Consider the following 17183-nt stretch of genomic DNA (forward strand, 5'->3'; position numbering starts at 1 on the left):
CATACACGTTTTCACCTCCGATTCCCTCTCAGCCCTTTCCTGCTTCCGCCACTCTGCTGCAAGTGCTGTCACAAAATTGTCAAATCCACCGATATGGTCTTTATTATACACAACCTCAACACAGCATTTGACCAGCTGATTCCTTCCTTGAAAGACTCTCCTTTATTGGCTTCTATGCCATCTACCCTCTCGATTTTCTCAGCTCAGATGTCACCTCCTCAGGGAAGTCCGCCCTGACCACTCTAAATGTAACCTCTTCTAGTAGTTCTTCACCTTATCACCTGTTTGCTACTTCACAACTATCACAACCTCTAATTATATTGTATTTGCATTTGTATATTATCATTAGCCCTCTGCACTAGTTTGTTTTCAACTGTGTTTATAGTCTGCTTCCCATCATTTCATGTGAACACAGACTTGGTCTGGCTCACTGCTAGAATAGTGGCTGGCCACAGCACTTGTTGAATAAACAAGTGAAAGGCACCATGGTTGAAAGCTCAGCACTTCTTCCACATTTCAGGCAACATGCTATCCTTTGGTGACACCTCTTTCCATTCTGTTTCCCCATCAAGATTTCCCTTGAGCTAAATTCAGCCAGATTTCAACCTGAATTAAAATGCCAGGAAACAGAGTAATATCTAAATTCTGATTTGCCTTGGATCTCATGAACTCCCTCATGGAAAGTCCCTTGACTCAAGCTCCCTTCACACCATTATCAGAGTGTCAGGCTCCAGGACCTTCTTACACATAGTCCAACCTATGTTGGCTTCAATCAATTAAATTTACAGTGAGTAGAAAGACTGCAAAGACTCTTGACTTAGGCAGAGGATCTGAGTAGATCTTCACTTCTGTTGTATGATCCACCTATCTATGCTATCACAAAGTCTACAGAGTATACCATATATATATATATACTCTTTGCTAAAAGACACAATTTTAGAAAAATTTTCAGGGGCACCTGGGTGGCTCAGTCAGTTGAGCGTCTGACTCTTGATCTCAGCTCAGGTCATGACCTCACAGTTCATGAGCTCAAGCCCCATGTCAGGCTCTGTGCTGACAGCATAGGGCCTGCTTGGGATTCTCTCTCTCTCTCTGCCCCCCCTCCCAAATAAATAAAACTTAAAAAAAAAAAAAAAAGAAAAATCTTCAACAACAGTCATCTGTCTAGGAAAGCCTTCCCAAACTTCAGACAGAATCACTCTCCCAGTGTTCTTAGCACTTCCTCACCACCTCTCAATGCAACAGTCATGGTGCAATGTGGTCTACCTATACTCACTTCACTATTCAGGGGTGTGAAAATGTGAAAAACTCGGTAGGTATGTTTGTGCTAATGCGAGTTTATGCATGTAACTGAATAAATTCTAGGGATTATTTGTTTGGAATTCTCTAGTTATAGAGGAGAAAACTGAGATTTAGAGAACTCAAGCAAGTTTCTCAAGGTGACATAGTTAATAACAGGGCTTACGCTAAAACCCAATTCCACCAATTCCTAGTCCAGTGCTCTCTCCCATATAATTCACTAACTCATTCAGTCCTAGTTTCCTGCTCTATTCTTGAAATCACCTTGCTTAATATAAATCTCTACATCTCTTAATGTCAGTGTATAAATCTGTAAGCCTGTGTCAGTGAGCATGCACGTGAATGTCTATGTGTCCATCTGCAAGCATTTGCAAACCTTATTACTGAGTGTTTATGTCCTTCATTCTAGGGAAACCTCTAGGTAATTACAGTTCCTTATGTTGGCACCAGCAGTGAAGTCAGAGGAAGACTTTTTGAGTCAATCATTAATAGGCACATTTGGTCCTCTCTCCAATCACCTCTATTACTAGGTCTTAGGGAATGGGGCAAAATAGTTAGGGTGGAACCAGACTCTCCCAGGGTCAAACTTGGTTCCAGGGCAGTAAGAGCACCTAGCATGAAAACTAAGGGGCTATTTAAGAAGCATGTGCTCAAGCTAACATGGATACCATCTTGGTTTTCAGCCTAATCATTATATTCTGTGATGTTAGCAAGAAAGGTAAGAACAGGGAGCCTGGGTGGATCAGTCAGTTGAGTGTGTCCAACTTCAGCTCAGGTCATAATCTTGCAGTTCGTGGGTTCGAGCCCCGCATTGGGCTCACTGCTGTCAGTGTTGAGCCAGCCTTGGATCCTCTGTTTCCCTCTCTCTCCTCTCTCTCTCTCTGCCCCTCCCCCACTCACTCTGTCTCTCTCAAAATAAATAAACTCTAAAAGAAAGAAAGAAAGAAAGAAAGAAAGAAAGAAAGAAAGAAAGAAAGAAAAGCATTTCTGTAACCTCGTATCTAAGAAAATCCAGAGAGCCCTAGAATGTGTTTGCGGGTCCATTCTACCAGATAGAAATAAAGCCACTATTCAGTAGGTGATATTTTACGGTCATCCCCCGTATTCTCTTTCTTCTAGGCAGGACTGTAACTTATTTAACTCAGATAGTTGTTTCATGGTGAGAAGTCTTTAGAGAATGTGATGCATCCTTCTGTCTTATTCATGTAACTAACATTGAAAGTCCTCTCAGTGATAGATGGCTTTCTTTACTGGAGGGTGCTGTCACAGTTTCAGTATTATCAACACCTAAGACTCCCAAATTCATAACCCTTATAAGATGCTGTCTTTCTTTTTCTAAGGTGGTACATCCAAACAGTTGGGGATGCTCTTAGGATAGGAAAGGTCCGAGTAAGGGTGGGAGGGTGGAATGGTACCATTTGCTGCTCTCTGATAACTTTATTTAAAACATGGTTTTTTTCAAAGTGTCCAAACATTTCATCTCTGAAATTACCTAATCAGAGTTAAGGCCAAACAGTCAAGATGTAGCATTCAAAGTGCAGTTCAGTACATTTAACAGATGAAGAAAACTCACTACACCTTGTGAGTTATGTGCCAAAAGCATAAACTATGACCTATATGGTTTCATGGAAACCTGAAGAGATACCTTGTTCAAAGTTACCTTTAATAAACTTCCAAAAGGGTTTGGGTTTTGTTGGTTTTGTTGTTTTGTTTGTTTTTGTTTTGTTTTGTTTTTTTGAGGCCAGGAGAGAGGCGCAGAGCGGGAGAGAGAGAGACAATCTTAAGCAGGCTCCATGTTCAGTGAGGAGCAAGATGTGGCACTTGATCTCACAACCCTGGGATCATGACTGAAGCCAAAATCAAGAGTCGGATGCTCAATTGACTGAGCCACCCAGGCGTCCCTCAAGAGTTTTAATATAGAAAGCAGGGGCTCCTGGGTGACTCAGTTAAACGTCTGACTTTTGATTTTGGCTTGGGTCATAACCTCATAGTTTGTGAGATCGACCCCACGTCGGGCTCTGTGCTGACAGGTGGAGCCAGCTTCGGATTCTTTCTCCTTCCCTCTCTCTGCCCTTCCCCTGCTTGTGCTCTGTCTCTCTCCAAATAAATAAATGAAATTAAAAAATATTTTAATATAAGAGGGCAGAGCAAGGAGAAGAGATAAGCAGAGCTTGAAGGAATGGGTTGATTAGTCTTTTCATTAGCTTATTAATTTCATTTAAATCAATTTTACCTTTTCTTCCCCCTAAATGTAATGGATTGGTACTCAGTTTTCTTTGAGCTAGGCTAACTCCTACTTGTATATTGTTAAAATCTTTTATGTTTATTTTTTGAGAGAGTGAGCGAGCGAGCAGGGGAGGGGCAGAGAGAGAGGGAGACACAGAATCCAAACCAAGCTCCAGGCTCCGAGCTGTCAGCACAGAGCCTGATGTGGGGCTCGAACTCACAAACCGCGAGACCGTGACCTGAGCCAAAGTCGGACACTTAACCAACTGAGCCACCAAGATGCCCCTAAAATCTTTTTTGATAGTGCTTGATCTCACCAATTGCAAGTTATATGAGAAGGAACTGTATTCTTTTGCATCTCCCTCACCAATACTTGTAATTCTAAAGAGTACCCAATAAATTGTAAATCCTGACCTTTTTTTTGTTTCTTCCCCTCCCGCCCCACCCCCCACCCCCCGGCGAACTCAAAGATAGCAGCTGCCATGTGGAACAGCTGCCTGGGCTCTTCCCAAAGGATGTGAGAAGGGATGTACTAATGCAAGGTAGCGAATGGGCCCTTTCTGAAAAATCATTTTGTCATTCCAGATACTCTGTACCTTTAAAAGAGGCCCATCTCCCCTATTCCCAGCCCAGATCTTAAATATCTTATTTTTTAAAAAAATTTAATGTTTTATTTTTGAAAGAGACAGAGTGCAAGCAGGGTACGGGCAGGAAGAGAGAGAGAGACACAGAATCTGAAGCAGGCTCCAGGCTCTGAGCTGTCAGCACAGAGACTGACGCTGGGCTCAAACCCATGAGCTGTCAGACACTCAATCGACTGAGCCACCCAGGCGCCCCGATAGGTCTTCTTTTGAGAATGGTTATTTGAATTTAATTTATATTGAATGCAGACCGTAAAATACTTAAACTGCACAGATTTACAGTGAAAAGTGCTGATAGTGTGGAGCCTGCTTGAGATTCTCTCTCCCTCTCTCTCTGCCCCTCCCTGATCGCTAGCTCTCTCTCTCTCACAATAAGTAAATAAGCTTTCAAAAAAAGTTTGATAGCTATTACTAAATTACCCTCCATAGCAGTCACTCCATTTTGCATTTCTACCCACACTGTGAGAACGCCTGTTCCCTCTCAACTGCTGGGTAATGGTTCTTGACATCAGCCTTAAGTTTCTCTGCTCTCCCCTCCTTTCCTTCCCCTACCCATTCTTTCTGTCTGTCAAGTAGTTTATGGTTTTGGCAGTTTCCCTTTACATATAGGCAATCCCCTCAATGCTACTGTTGCACTGCTGGAAAAATAAAACTTGACACTTTTAGAGAAACTGAGGGTTCCCAGGTAGAATAATGGGAAAAAAAAACTTTAAAAACTACAATCTGTTTAGAGAACTAGAGATTGGCAAATAAGTGGATTCTTGGGATGTGGCCTAGGTACTGTAAATTATACATCCTCACATGACATAAATGTTTTCATTCCCCTGATTGTGCTAAGTTCATATGGTAACAATGTGGCGGGGGGGGGGGACCCTCTTATTAAAAAGTTAAAAGATTCTAGCTCAGTTGGTTAATCGTCCAACTTCAGCTCAGGTCATGATCTCGTAGTCTGTGAGTTCAAGCCCTGCGTCGGGCTCTGTGCTAACAGCTCAGAGCCTGGAACCTGCTTCAAATTCTGTGTCTCCCTCTCTATCTGCCCCTACCCCACTTACATTCTGTCTCTGTCTCTCCCTCTCAAAAATAAACATTAAAAAAATTTTTTTAAAAGATTCTGATAGTGTTTGGGGGTTGTGGTCACTTGATATTCATGTAAAGTAATTCAACCAGATTGTTTTCCTCCTAACAGTTGACACGCCCCCTTAAGTCAATGGCAGGTATCAATAATAGTGAATTTAAGTCATTCTGGAGTCTAGAGCCCTCTCTACAGGGTGGATTTTATTTGGATATAGTGTGCATTGTAGGACTCAGGCAATTAAGGGAACTATTTCTTAGAAATTTGGGACAAGGAAACCTGGGAGATTAAGGGGGTGGAGGGACGCCAGAGATCAACCTGATGTAATTCAAAAATTTTCCCTGGGTATGTTTCTTCCTCCTTCCTTCATGGCATGGTGATTGCTTCCTGAATGCAGAATTTAAGCTAATACCCTGCACTATGTGAGTCAGTCAAAGAGATTAAATGGATGTTTATGGATTAGTTTGCAGACCTAATTGTTATTCACAACACATTTCTATGGAACAATGATGAATTCCAAACAACCAACTTATGAATGGACTTGTGAAATAACACTCATTTAAAAATGTGAAACTGCCTATTCTGAATTTAAACTTACATTGAATGGCAGGATGTCAGACTCCAAGTAGGGTAGAAATAAAAATTAAGGGGCGCCTGGGTGGCTCAGTTGGTTAAGCGTCCGACTTCGGCTCAGGTCATGATCTCACAGTCCGTGAGTTCGAGCCCCACGTCGGGCTCTCTGCTGACGGCTCAGAGCCTGGAGCCTGTTTCAGATTCTGTGTCTCCCTCTCTCTCTGGCCCTCCCCTGTTCATGCTCTGTCTCTCTCTGTCTCAAAAATAAATATTTAAAAAAAAAATTAAATAAATGGTCAAATATACAAGGTCATAAAAGAGATGCCCTCTAAAATTACAACACTATGGTTGACATCAGTCTGCACAGAAAGCTGTCCCAGAAACAATCAGAAGACAGTTTGTGAACATGTGCACAGAACAAAATAGGAATTTGAAACTGTAAGGATGAGAATGTACTACAACAGTTAGTCGTCAGAAGACGTGGTTCAACATGGAACGTAGAAAAATTTAAGAAGAAGACTATTTATTACTGTTTATGGAATTTGGCCAAGGAAAAGATCCTCTATTACAAATATTCTAAAATTTCTTTCTGGTGGAGAAAGATGACTCATTAGGTCTTTATCACTGATAATTTACACCATCTAGTTCTTATTGCTCAGATTCTGTATTAGTCAAAAAATTCTAATTAGATTTCAAAAGAACCTATATATTTAGAACAGGGTACCTAGAAGAGAAAAATCCTACCTGATCATTTAATGGATACATTCTCGTATGTAATTTTTTAAATTTTACTTTATTATTATCATTTTTTAGAGAGAGTAGGCGTGCACAAGTGCAGGGTAGGGGCAGAAGGAGAGAGAGAATCTTAAGCAGGCTCCATGCTCAGTGAGGAGCCCAATGGAGGCTGGATCTCATGACACTGAGATCATGACCTGAGCCGAAACCAAGAGTCAGACACTTAACCAACTGAGCCACCCAAGCACCTCTCCTATGTAAGTTTTTTTAAACTGTAGTATACAGATTTAGTATATCGATTGGCTCTTTGGAATTTGATTAGTGTGAACTAACTCCTAATGATTTTTTACCCCATGTGACACTGGGGTTTAGAAGGAATATCACCAAATGAGTGTTTATTCTGTTATTAATGATCATTTCTGACAAGTTACTTAATTTCTCCCAGTGCTTAGTTTCTACAGCTGTAGAATAGATTTGGCCAGATGATATAATTTCTAGATATAAAAAGGGAGGTTCAGGTCTGAAGCACAAACTCAACAGAATTATGTAAGGCCTGCCAAATAAGCTCTTTATATTATTACAGAAAAATCTCCAAGAGAGATTTCCATTTAAATATATATACCTAATGTTCCCTATTTAACATAAATTCTTTTATGATAAAGTAAAGCATCATCTCATCTAAATTATCCATTTCATACATTTGGAGTTTGTATGCCCTTAAAGGGGCATTCTTGCTCAAATATCCTTAGCTAAAGAAAAAGTAATACTGCAACTCCAGCATCACTGGGAATGGAGTGCTTGGATTTACAGATGTCCTCCACCTAAATGCTCAATTACCTAACAGATGAGACCTACAAGAACTGCCAACATAGATGGACGTTAATTTCAAAACTTAGGCAGAACTGAAAATACACTGACAGATGAAGCTAATTTAAGTAGACTCTGAAACAGGGACTCCAAGGAGGTAGGAAGACATGCCATATTGAAATACAAATCTATCCCTGTGGCTAGAGGGCACAGTTCTACTAGAGGATCACTAGGTTTTTCCTTCTCTTTCAGTCATAATATCACAAAGTTTGCAAAGTGTTTTCACACACGCTTCCTCATTTTTGTTTCTGATCTTCACATTACCCCGTGAAATAGGTAGACCAAGAATTACTTTATTATAACCATCTTACAGAGAAAGGAAACCAAAACATGGAGCACTTATGTGACTTGTCCAAAGTGAGATTTGTTTATCTTCCATCTCCTCTGTCTCATGAACACGTTATCACTTCGGAGAACTGACTGGCACCGTGCTGAAAATACTTCATATAATTTCGTTTTTCCTTTTGAACCTGTTTGCTCTCCATCTCTGCCTATCTTTGCCAACACTGTCTTCCTGATTAAAGTGAAATCAGGGACTATTCCTTCCTTTGTAATTTCATGTGCAGTGCCCAGTACTCTGGCCACTGGCCTCTGAAGTCAACAACTATCATTTTCACATGGACTTAATCAAGACTTGGGAAAGTAATTTAGAAAAGTCAAGTAGGACTTACAGACCTTAATTTAATAAGCAGTGATAAGACACCATTAAAAATGAAATAGGAACGAACCAGTGTATGAATTGGAGTAGGTCAATTCTGGAGCCAAGTGAAGTTAGTACCAGACAACAGCCAGAATCCATACATGTCTCAACACTTCCACAGCTGGTTTAAGTCACCATCGTCTTTCATGTGGATTTCTGCAATAGCTTCCTAACAGGTTACTCTGCTTTGACCCTTGCCTCCTATAGTCTAACATAGCAGTCTAGTGATCCTTTTAAAAACAAACTCAACCATCACTCCTCTGCTCAAAACCTTGCGATGGATCCCCATTCAATCTGAATAAAAACCAAAGTCCTTAAACTAGCCTCCAAGTCTCCTGATATAGGCCCATTTCCTTTAGAAATTTCGTCCCCTACTACAGTGCTCTGTACTCATTCCATTCCAATCTCACTGGCCTCCTTGTTTTTACTCTAAAACTATAATATGTCAGACACACTCATTCTGCCTCAGGGCCCACATCACTCCCCCTAGGTCACTGCTTTCCTAGGCCTGTGCTTAGCCAATCCCTCACCTCCTGTAAGTCTTGGCTTACTTCTTATTTTTTCAACGAAACCAGCCTGTATCACAGGTTGCCCAGCCACTGCCCACTCACACCCCCAGACTGCTCCCTTACCTTGCTATGCCTTTTTTCTTTTTAGTAGCACTTACTCCCTTCTAACATACCATAAAGTTTACTGTATTTATTGTCATCTGTTTCCCAGTCTCCCCTCAACCTTCCCTCCCCGTTGCTTGTTCCCTTGCTCCAATGCATCCAACTGATATAGCCAAAGTACTGAAGCAGCCCTGGTACAGAATAGATAGCATTTAAAAATATTTGCTTTCTGAAAGAATGAAATTGAGGAGTGCATGAAGCTGGGTGGTCTTTCCTTCCTCCAGTTCTCTCTGCTTTCCCCAAACTGCTCTCAAAGTAGTTGACTTAGACTCTAGTCAGACAGACTTGCAGCAGTCATTAAGGCAAATTATGGTATTTCACATCATCCCTTGGACTTTGGAGCCAACTTTTTTAAAGGAGAAAACTTGCAGGGGCGCCTGGGTGGCTCAGTCGGTTGAGCGTCTGACTTCGGCTTGGGTCATGATCTCGCGGTCCGTGGGTTCGAGCCCTGCGTCGGGCTCTGTGCTGACAGCTCAGAGCCTGGAGCCTGTTTTGGATTCTGTGTCTCCCTCTTTCTCTGACCCTCCCCTGTTCATGCTCTCTCTCTCTCTGTCTCAAAAATAAATGTTAAAAAAAATTAAAAAAAAAAAAAAAGGAGAAAAATTTCAACAGTGTTACACTCTCCATCGTTATTATTACAGGCTGAAGAATGATAAACAAGGTATGGTCTACTCCCTCACTCCGATCCTACGTTAGTCAAAGCCTCATGGGGATTTACTCCGTATCTCTTACTAGTATCTCTGTCCTCATTTATTCTTGGCATATTTTGTGTCCACACCCTAAACCTATGGACAGATCAATGGGGCCACATTAGAAGTTTAGTATCAGCTGGGTAGAGATAAGGTTTTGTCAGGTACAGCAAAGGCAGGATGAAGTTTTCTTGGTTGTCTTTTCATTGCTTCTTTCTTGTTTTATAGCTTGTTTACCAGGGACATCCCAATGTAAGGTCTATGAAGTGATGGGGACTGCATCAGAGACTTTTCCCACCACCACCTCCATAACTCCTGGGAATAAAGAAGGAGAGAAAACTACAAATATTGATGATTTTTCTAGCCCTTTGAAACAAGGTACAGAATAAGTAGGGGTGAGACAAGAACAGAAAGGAAAAGAAACATTTTTAGCCCCAACATAAGTTTGGGTCTTCTAGGATTTTTTGGGGGGTTGAGAAGTTACATGGAGTTTACACTAGAAAAATCACTCAATTTCTTATGGAAAAAAACCACCTTCTCTATAAAGAAGATCCCAGAAATAGTTTGACACCATTAATAAGCTTTTACTTCCACACAAGTGAGCCTGCAGCCAGATTTAGGGACAGAATGAATTGTATTTGTGTGGTAGGTGATTCCAGCAATTGCATGTACAGGCAGACAACATTTAAACACTAAGCATCATTACAGTGAGGACAACAACCAAGAGCATATTTTCATCTGCACTGTTTTTAGGAAATGGCTCTCCCTAAATTGGCCATGACACAAATTCTGTAGATTTCAGGTTAGGTTACATCCCAGTTCCAACAGAAGAAACGTAAATATAACATTAATAATAACAATACATATGAACCACTTGCCCCAAGTTTGCCTTTTGACCCAAAAGCAATGCCAATTCACCTTTGTTCCTCCTCATCCCTTACTAAAGCCAAGAGGAGCATGGGAAAGGTGATTTTCTAATCACACACAGTGCGTCGGTCAAGCACAAGGGGAGAGACCCTGAGAGGGAGTTGTTGAAAGACAAGTTCAGAACTGCTGTGCACCCACCCCTCTTCCTTCCCTGAAAGCAATGCCAAGAATCATTCCTACTTGGTTATGACAAATCTCAAATCCCAGAGAAGGTGACTTATTGCGAAGAGGCTGAAAAGAAGGTTAGAGCAGCACCCATGATGCCCACCCCACTCCTGACTCTTGAGTCTGAACTGGAAATCCAGTCTATTGCCTCTGAATCAGGCTGGGCCTAGTAATCTGAGGAGCCAGAAGACCTTCAAGTCAGAGGGTCAATCACTTCCCTCTCTCAGGTTCTCTCTTCTCCCTCTTCTACTCGTCTCTCTCCTTTTAGACATAGAGGAGAATCTAGAGAAGAGGCAGAAATGGAGTACTGTGATCAAATTTCTGATTGTTGTTACCCTGTTGTTTAGTGGAGTCGCCATTATAGTGTTTGCCATTTTTGAAGTCCCATGCCCTGTAAGTTTGTTGATGTATGGAGTCCCTGGACTTGATCTATAAAGACTTTTTCTGTTCCAAAGGCAGGTTGGCATAATGAAAAAAGCATGGACTTTGGAGTAGACCTGCCACTCACACTCACTAGGCTGAGTGGCTTTAAGAAAGTTGCTTGACTTCTCCAATGTCATTTGGCTCATCTGTAAAATGGGACTAGTGATATTAGCCTCTCATGGCATTTTTAATTAAGATCCTGTGTGAAAGGCACCTGGCACATAGGAGGTGCTTGCTAAATTTGAGTTCCTTTCCTCTGTTGTATTTGGACATTCTCTCAGGAGGAAAGATCCAATGGGACTGAATATTTTCTTTAAAAAAGATGATTTTCTTTAAATGCCCTGACAGGAGGTTTGGAAGATAACCAAATGCATACAAGCCACCTGAAATTAACACCATTTTCTCCCTTCAGGGTCAATGCCGAGGAGCCAGAGAGCTATGCCAATGCCAGAGGTTGTGCAGAAGGCAAAGGAAGGAAGGCCAGGAACCTGAGGCAGCTGAATCCCAGCTTGAATTTCAACCCAAGAAGGAAAGTGGTCTCTGTAGGGTTTACGTCTTTTGCTGGGAAAAAATGAGGTTAATATACACATGCTGGGAGACAGGAAGTTGTTTCAGTTATGAAGCAAATGTTGCTAATTCTTTTATGTGTCAGGAAATAGGTAGGTATTTGTACTACTGTTTTGTTTTCTTAACATCAGCCCAGCCAGGGCACCTGGGTGGCTCAGTCAGTTAAGCGTTCAGCTTTGGCTCAGGTCATGATCTCACCGTCTGTGAGTTCGAGTACCATGTCAGGCTCTGTGCTGACAGTTCAAAGCCTGGAGCCTGCTTAGAATTCTGTGTCTCCCTCTCTCTCTCTGCCCCTCCCATGCTCATGCTCTGTCTCTGATTCTCAAAAATAAACAAATGTTAAAAAAAAAATTAAAAAAAAAAAACCAGACATCAGCCCAGCCATAACAAAATAGGGTACTTATTGAAAATACATTATTTCTGAGCCTCAGCTACAATCAATCAGAATGTCTAGAGTGGGGCCAGGAATCTTACTTTTAAGATTTTTTAAAATATATTTTTTAATGTTTATTTATTTTTGAGACAGAGAGACACAGAGAGCAAGAGAGAGGCAGAGACAGAGGGAGACACAGAATCCGAAGCAGGCTCCAGGCTGTCAGCACAGAGCTTGACATGGGACTTGAACTCATGAGCCGTGAGATCATGACCTGAGCCAAAGTCAGACACTCAACTGACTGAACCACCCAGGCGCCCCTTTACTTTTAAGATTTTTAACAAGCTCCCTAAGTAGCAGTGGATTTACTGTGAAATTAATGAAGCTTAAACTTCAGGCCCCATGGGACTTGTATAAAGCTTGTATCTAACTTTGTATTTTTAAAATTTGTATTCTTTTTCTTTAAAAAGGGTACCCTCAAATTTTATGAGTTCAGAACCCACAGCATACGTATCCATCCCTGCTCCTAGATAACACTCATATATACAACAAAGTTTAGGAACCACCGCACCGCAAAGTTTGAATACTTAGCAAAGCAGCTTCTTTCCTCCCAGCCCTTGGGTTTCCTGACAGCATCATAAGCTCATATTGCCCTCTGGGGTCTAAAACAGACACAACACCACTGTTTCAGCATGGCTGCTTTAAAGCCAGTTTCCCTGCCAGAAGTGTACTCAGCCTTTCAATTCTAGACAATGATGTGTGTCTTCTCTACAACATCCACAATCCTTGCTAAGATGAGGTCTCTGATACTTTTAAAATTAAAGATGGGGGCGCCAGGGTGGCTCAGTCAGTTAAGCATCCAACTCTTGATTTAAGGTCAGGTCATGATCTCACAGTTTGTGAGATCGAGCCCTGTGTCAGGCTCCATGCTCATTCATTCTCTCTCTCTCTCTCTCTCTCTCTCTCTCTCTCTGCCTCTGCCCTGCTCACTTTCTCTCAAAATAAATTTTAAAACTTTAAACAAATAATCCAGCACAGTGTACTAGAAGCTGAATAAGTTCTGGAGATCTAACACATAGCATAGTGATTACAGTCAACAATAATGTATTATATACTTCAAAATTGCAAAGAGACTAGATCTTAAATGTCCTTACCACAAAAAGAACCAATAATTATATAACATAATAGAACTGTTACAATGGTAATCATATTGCAGTATATAAAGGTATGCAGTCAACATGTTGTACACAAACTTACACAATGTTATGTGTAAATTATATCTCAATCTTTAAAATTCAAGTACAGCAGGGGCTCCTGGGTGGCTCAGTCAATTGACCATCTGACTTTGGCTCAGGTCATAACCTCATGGTTCGAGCTCCACATCGGACTCTGTGCTGACAGCTCAGAGCCTGGAATCTGCTTTAGATTCTGTCTCCATCTCTCTCTCTGCTCCTCTCCTGCTCATGCTCAGAGTCTGTCTCTCAAAAATAAATAAAACATTAAAAAATAAATAAATAAAATTCAAGCACAACACTCTTTTCACCTAGGCATGCTATCAGAATATTTTAAAAAAATTTTTTAAGTTTATTCATTTTTGAGAGAGACAGAGCGTGAGCAGGGGAGGGGCAGAGAGAGAAAGGGAGACACAGAATCCAAAGCAGGCTCCAGGCTCTGAGCTGTCAGCACAGTGCCCGACACGGAGCTCGAACTCACGAACTGTGAGATCATGACCTGAACCAAAGTCGGACGCTCAACCGAACAAGCCACCCAGGCACCCTGGTATCAGAATATTTCTTATCACAGTGCTTCAGGTACCCAATGCCAACTTACTTGTCAGCTCTGGTGTAGGTTAATATTTTCTATAATTCTGTTTCTGCTAATCTTGGATGATGAGCTAATGTAAATTAGTATGATTTAATCAGATGACGTATATTCAGTTATTTAATCTGCATTATCATTTCTATTAAGCACTGGAAGATATAGGCCTGAACGGTAATCAAAAGTCTAGTCCAGAGTTAGAGATAACCATGCAGTAGCAACATGGATTGAATTTCTCTCATCAACAAAATAAGCTACTAAATGATAAAGGAATTAATAAAAAGAATAAGCAATTTTATAGACATTACCTCATTTGAGCCTCACAAAAACTGTGATAGAGTAGGTGTCAACATTTTATTGATACTTAAACTCAGGCTCAAAGAGGTTTATGTGACACACAGCTGGTAGAAACAGAACTAAAATCTGGGTCTTTTAGTCCTATACCGAAATTTACTGAAAGCCTTCTATGTGCCAAGTTCCCTACATTTAAGAGGCTCATAGTCTATATTCATAATAGCTAAGCATCTAGAAAGTACACAGAAAATCAGATGGGACATGGAATCAGATATACCAAGAATAGAATGGGATTAGTAAAAAATATTTGGTCCACAGAGACTTAGATCTGTCTCTTTTCAAACAGTGAGATTTTGTGGGTCTGATTCAAGAAATGAAGTAGAATCCCCGTACATCTGGGATCCAAAGTAGATCCACACTCAGGGCCTTTTCCATTCAAGGCAAACAGGTTAAGCAAGGGGTGGATGGGCTCTTTGCTAGAGGCTTATAGGGCCCAACCAATTGTAGGTTCTCATGCATAAGTGCACCTTGCTGATACTTTCTCAGTGTAAATACAGTAACTTTTCGTAGAATTACTGGCTAACAAAAAGGGAAAATGATGTGTACTTGGAATTAAATGGGGTTTTGTATTAAGCCATCTCTTTGTTGGTACATGAAGAAATACCCATTTGCATCCTTCTTTATCTCTCATATTTCCTTTCAATCTCTAGGTTGGATGAGATGCTCCCAAGTCATCAAGTCCAAAGAGAGCTGCAGGGATCACTGTCATCCATGAGACATACTTCTGAAAAGTTCTTCTCTGCTTCACACATTGAATGGAGGATACTACACTGACTTCTCCCTATTATTAACCAATGTCGGCAGGTTCTTCTGAATTTTACACTCGTATCTTCAGTGAGGACATTACAAGCAAACAGCAATGCCAGACCAATGAAGAAGGAGCCTGGGCTTAGCAGTCAGACTTACTCTCATGCCATTGCTACTGACTTAGTCACAAGCCTCTGAGATTCACTCTGTCCATCCACCAAAAATGGGTATCTTTTCATCCCATCCAATGAGAACAAAAAGTCTTCCCTCTGAGCACTATGAATGGACCCATTGCTCTCTTTGACAAAAGGTTTAAACATAGCCTCCAAGGAAGCGGGCAAAGCAGCCACTAGTGTGGTACAGTTCACTAACTCCTCTGTTAACCTCACAGTTCATTTCATGCTCACTGGCTCTCAACCAGCTTAGGGTGGGGGGTTCCTGTGTTCCCAAGCTGATGTTCATAGGGTTATGCCTTAACCTCTGCCACCACATGTAGCTATCCACACACTGGTGAGGGGAGTATAACCCTGAGCATTCCAGAAGTCCTCCTTCTAAGTCATCCCCAAGGGGCTCAGGGACTGCATACAAATAGGACACATGTGAGGTCTCCCGATAATCCACAACTCTTCCAAGTGGGCCTGACATTACACCCTACATGTAATGGTGAGCTGTGTATATTTTGAACAAGGATTCCAGAGCAAGACAACTATGATGATCTTTCTTACAAAGCCTCTGAGAAAGTCTGACCTGCTCAAGTAAGAGTCTGGCGAGGAAGCAGGACCAGCTGATGTTAAAGGGAACAGGTTAAAAAAAAAAAAAAAAAAAAAAAAAGGAACACCAGGAGGGATAAACTGTTGTTTTGCTTTTACTATAAGTGTCTTGAAACCATTCCATTTCACTTTGGTGAAATGTACCTGTGTTTCTAAGTTAATTCTGTTTTCTTAGTTCTCTGGTAAAAACCACACACAAATTGTATCCTTCTTTCACTTCAAGTACCGTCCAAAAAAGTGATTCTCAAAACAATACCAACAAGGGAAAATATCTTGTCCTGAGCCCTGATTTGAGATTCAAGCGGATCCTGGAAGAGATGGAACAGATACAAAGCATGGAAAATGAAAGTTTTGCAAATACAGTAGGTAGACAGCACTGGGGCTGCTGTTTGGATGAGTATGTTATTTGCATCCCACCACTGATTCATAACATTGCCTCCAGTTTATCCTGCCATCTGTGGCTCCGTCTAACCATGAGATGGTAGGGGGCAGGGGAGGGGAAGCTTGCTCCTTCCCCACACCACCAGGAAGGACGATTAAAAAAATATTCTATACTTGAGAAGCTTTTGGTCTAGGACGGATGCCTACATTCATCTTCACCCTTCCCAGACTCACCCACGGCAGAATATCCTTTAACCCAGAAACATGAGGTTCCCCAGGAGGCAAAAACTGTAGCAAAGTTTACCCTTCTTAACTCTTCTGCAAGAGTATAATTGGGTAACATCTGTACTGACTTTATAGAAATTCACTGAGGGAGGGCGCCTGAGTGGCTCAGTAGGTTAAGCGTCCAACTCTGGGTTTTGGCTCAGGTCATGATCTTACCCTGGTCAGCCAGATATCAGGCTCTGTGTTGACAGTGTGGGGTCTGCTTGGGATTCTCTCTCTCTCCCTCAATCTGCCCCTCCCCCACTCAAGCTCTCGCTCTCTAATAAATAAACTTAAAAAAAAATTCGCTGATGGAATAAAAATGGTTTATTTTGCTTTGGGAACAACTGGTTTCCTCCAACAATGCAAGGTTCCTCTGAGGATTTTCTGACTCCCTAATTAGTTAACAGTTTTGAATCCCAATTACCAGTAGAGATCTTTAAAAACTGAGAGATGGTGGGTGGGGTGCCAAGGTGGCTCCTCAGTTGGTTGAGTGTCCGACTTTGGCTCAGGTCATGATCTCACAGCTCATGAGTTCGAGCCCCCACATCAGGCTCTGTGCAGACAGCTCAGAGCCTGAAACCTGCTTTGGATCCTGTGTCTCCCTCTCTCTCTCTGCCCCTCCCCCACTCACACTCTGTTTTTCTCTCAAAAATAAATAAACATTTAAAAATTAAAAAAAAAAAAACAACTGAGAGATGGGAGAGACAGAAGGGAAGGGAGAACTCTCACATGGACTCTGGGATGTGAATTTTAGTCTGTAGATCCTTTCACAGCAAGGCATGGTTCTCCCTGTCACCACTAGAGGCTCAGTTAGACTCAATAAAACACTGTTTCTAAGGAATGCCAATTATTCCTCTGGGAAGTAACAAGCCAGCACGATTTTTAACATTTATTTTTGAGAGACTGAGATACAGAGCG

The 17183-nt window shown here is 41.5% G+C and overlaps 2 protein-coding genes across 2 annotated transcripts in view; one reads left to right on the forward strand and one right to left on the reverse strand.

Annotated features, from left to right (window-relative positions):
• ACACA (acetyl-CoA carboxylase alpha) overlaps window positions 1–17183 on the reverse strand; it is a 277035-nt gene that overhangs the window by 243681 nt on the left and 16171 nt on the right. The gene's annotated exons all lie outside the window — the stretch shown is intronic.
• CE1H17orf78 (chromosome E1 C17orf78 homolog) lies at window positions 1960–15672 on the forward strand. The gene is given in 7 exon segments (XM_049635338.1): window positions 1960–2016; window positions 3986–4152; window positions 9426–9445; window positions 9621–9851; window positions 10840–10958; window positions 11401–11697; window positions 14751–15672. Coding segments are annotated over 7 exon segments (969 nt in total). The 3' UTR covers window positions 14829–15672.

This window comes from Panthera uncia, chromosome E1 (assembly GCF_023721935.1).
Source record: "Panthera uncia isolate 11264 chromosome E1, Puncia_PCG_1.0, whole genome shotgun sequence".
NCBI lineage: Eukaryota > Metazoa > Chordata > Mammalia > Carnivora > Felidae > Panthera > Panthera uncia.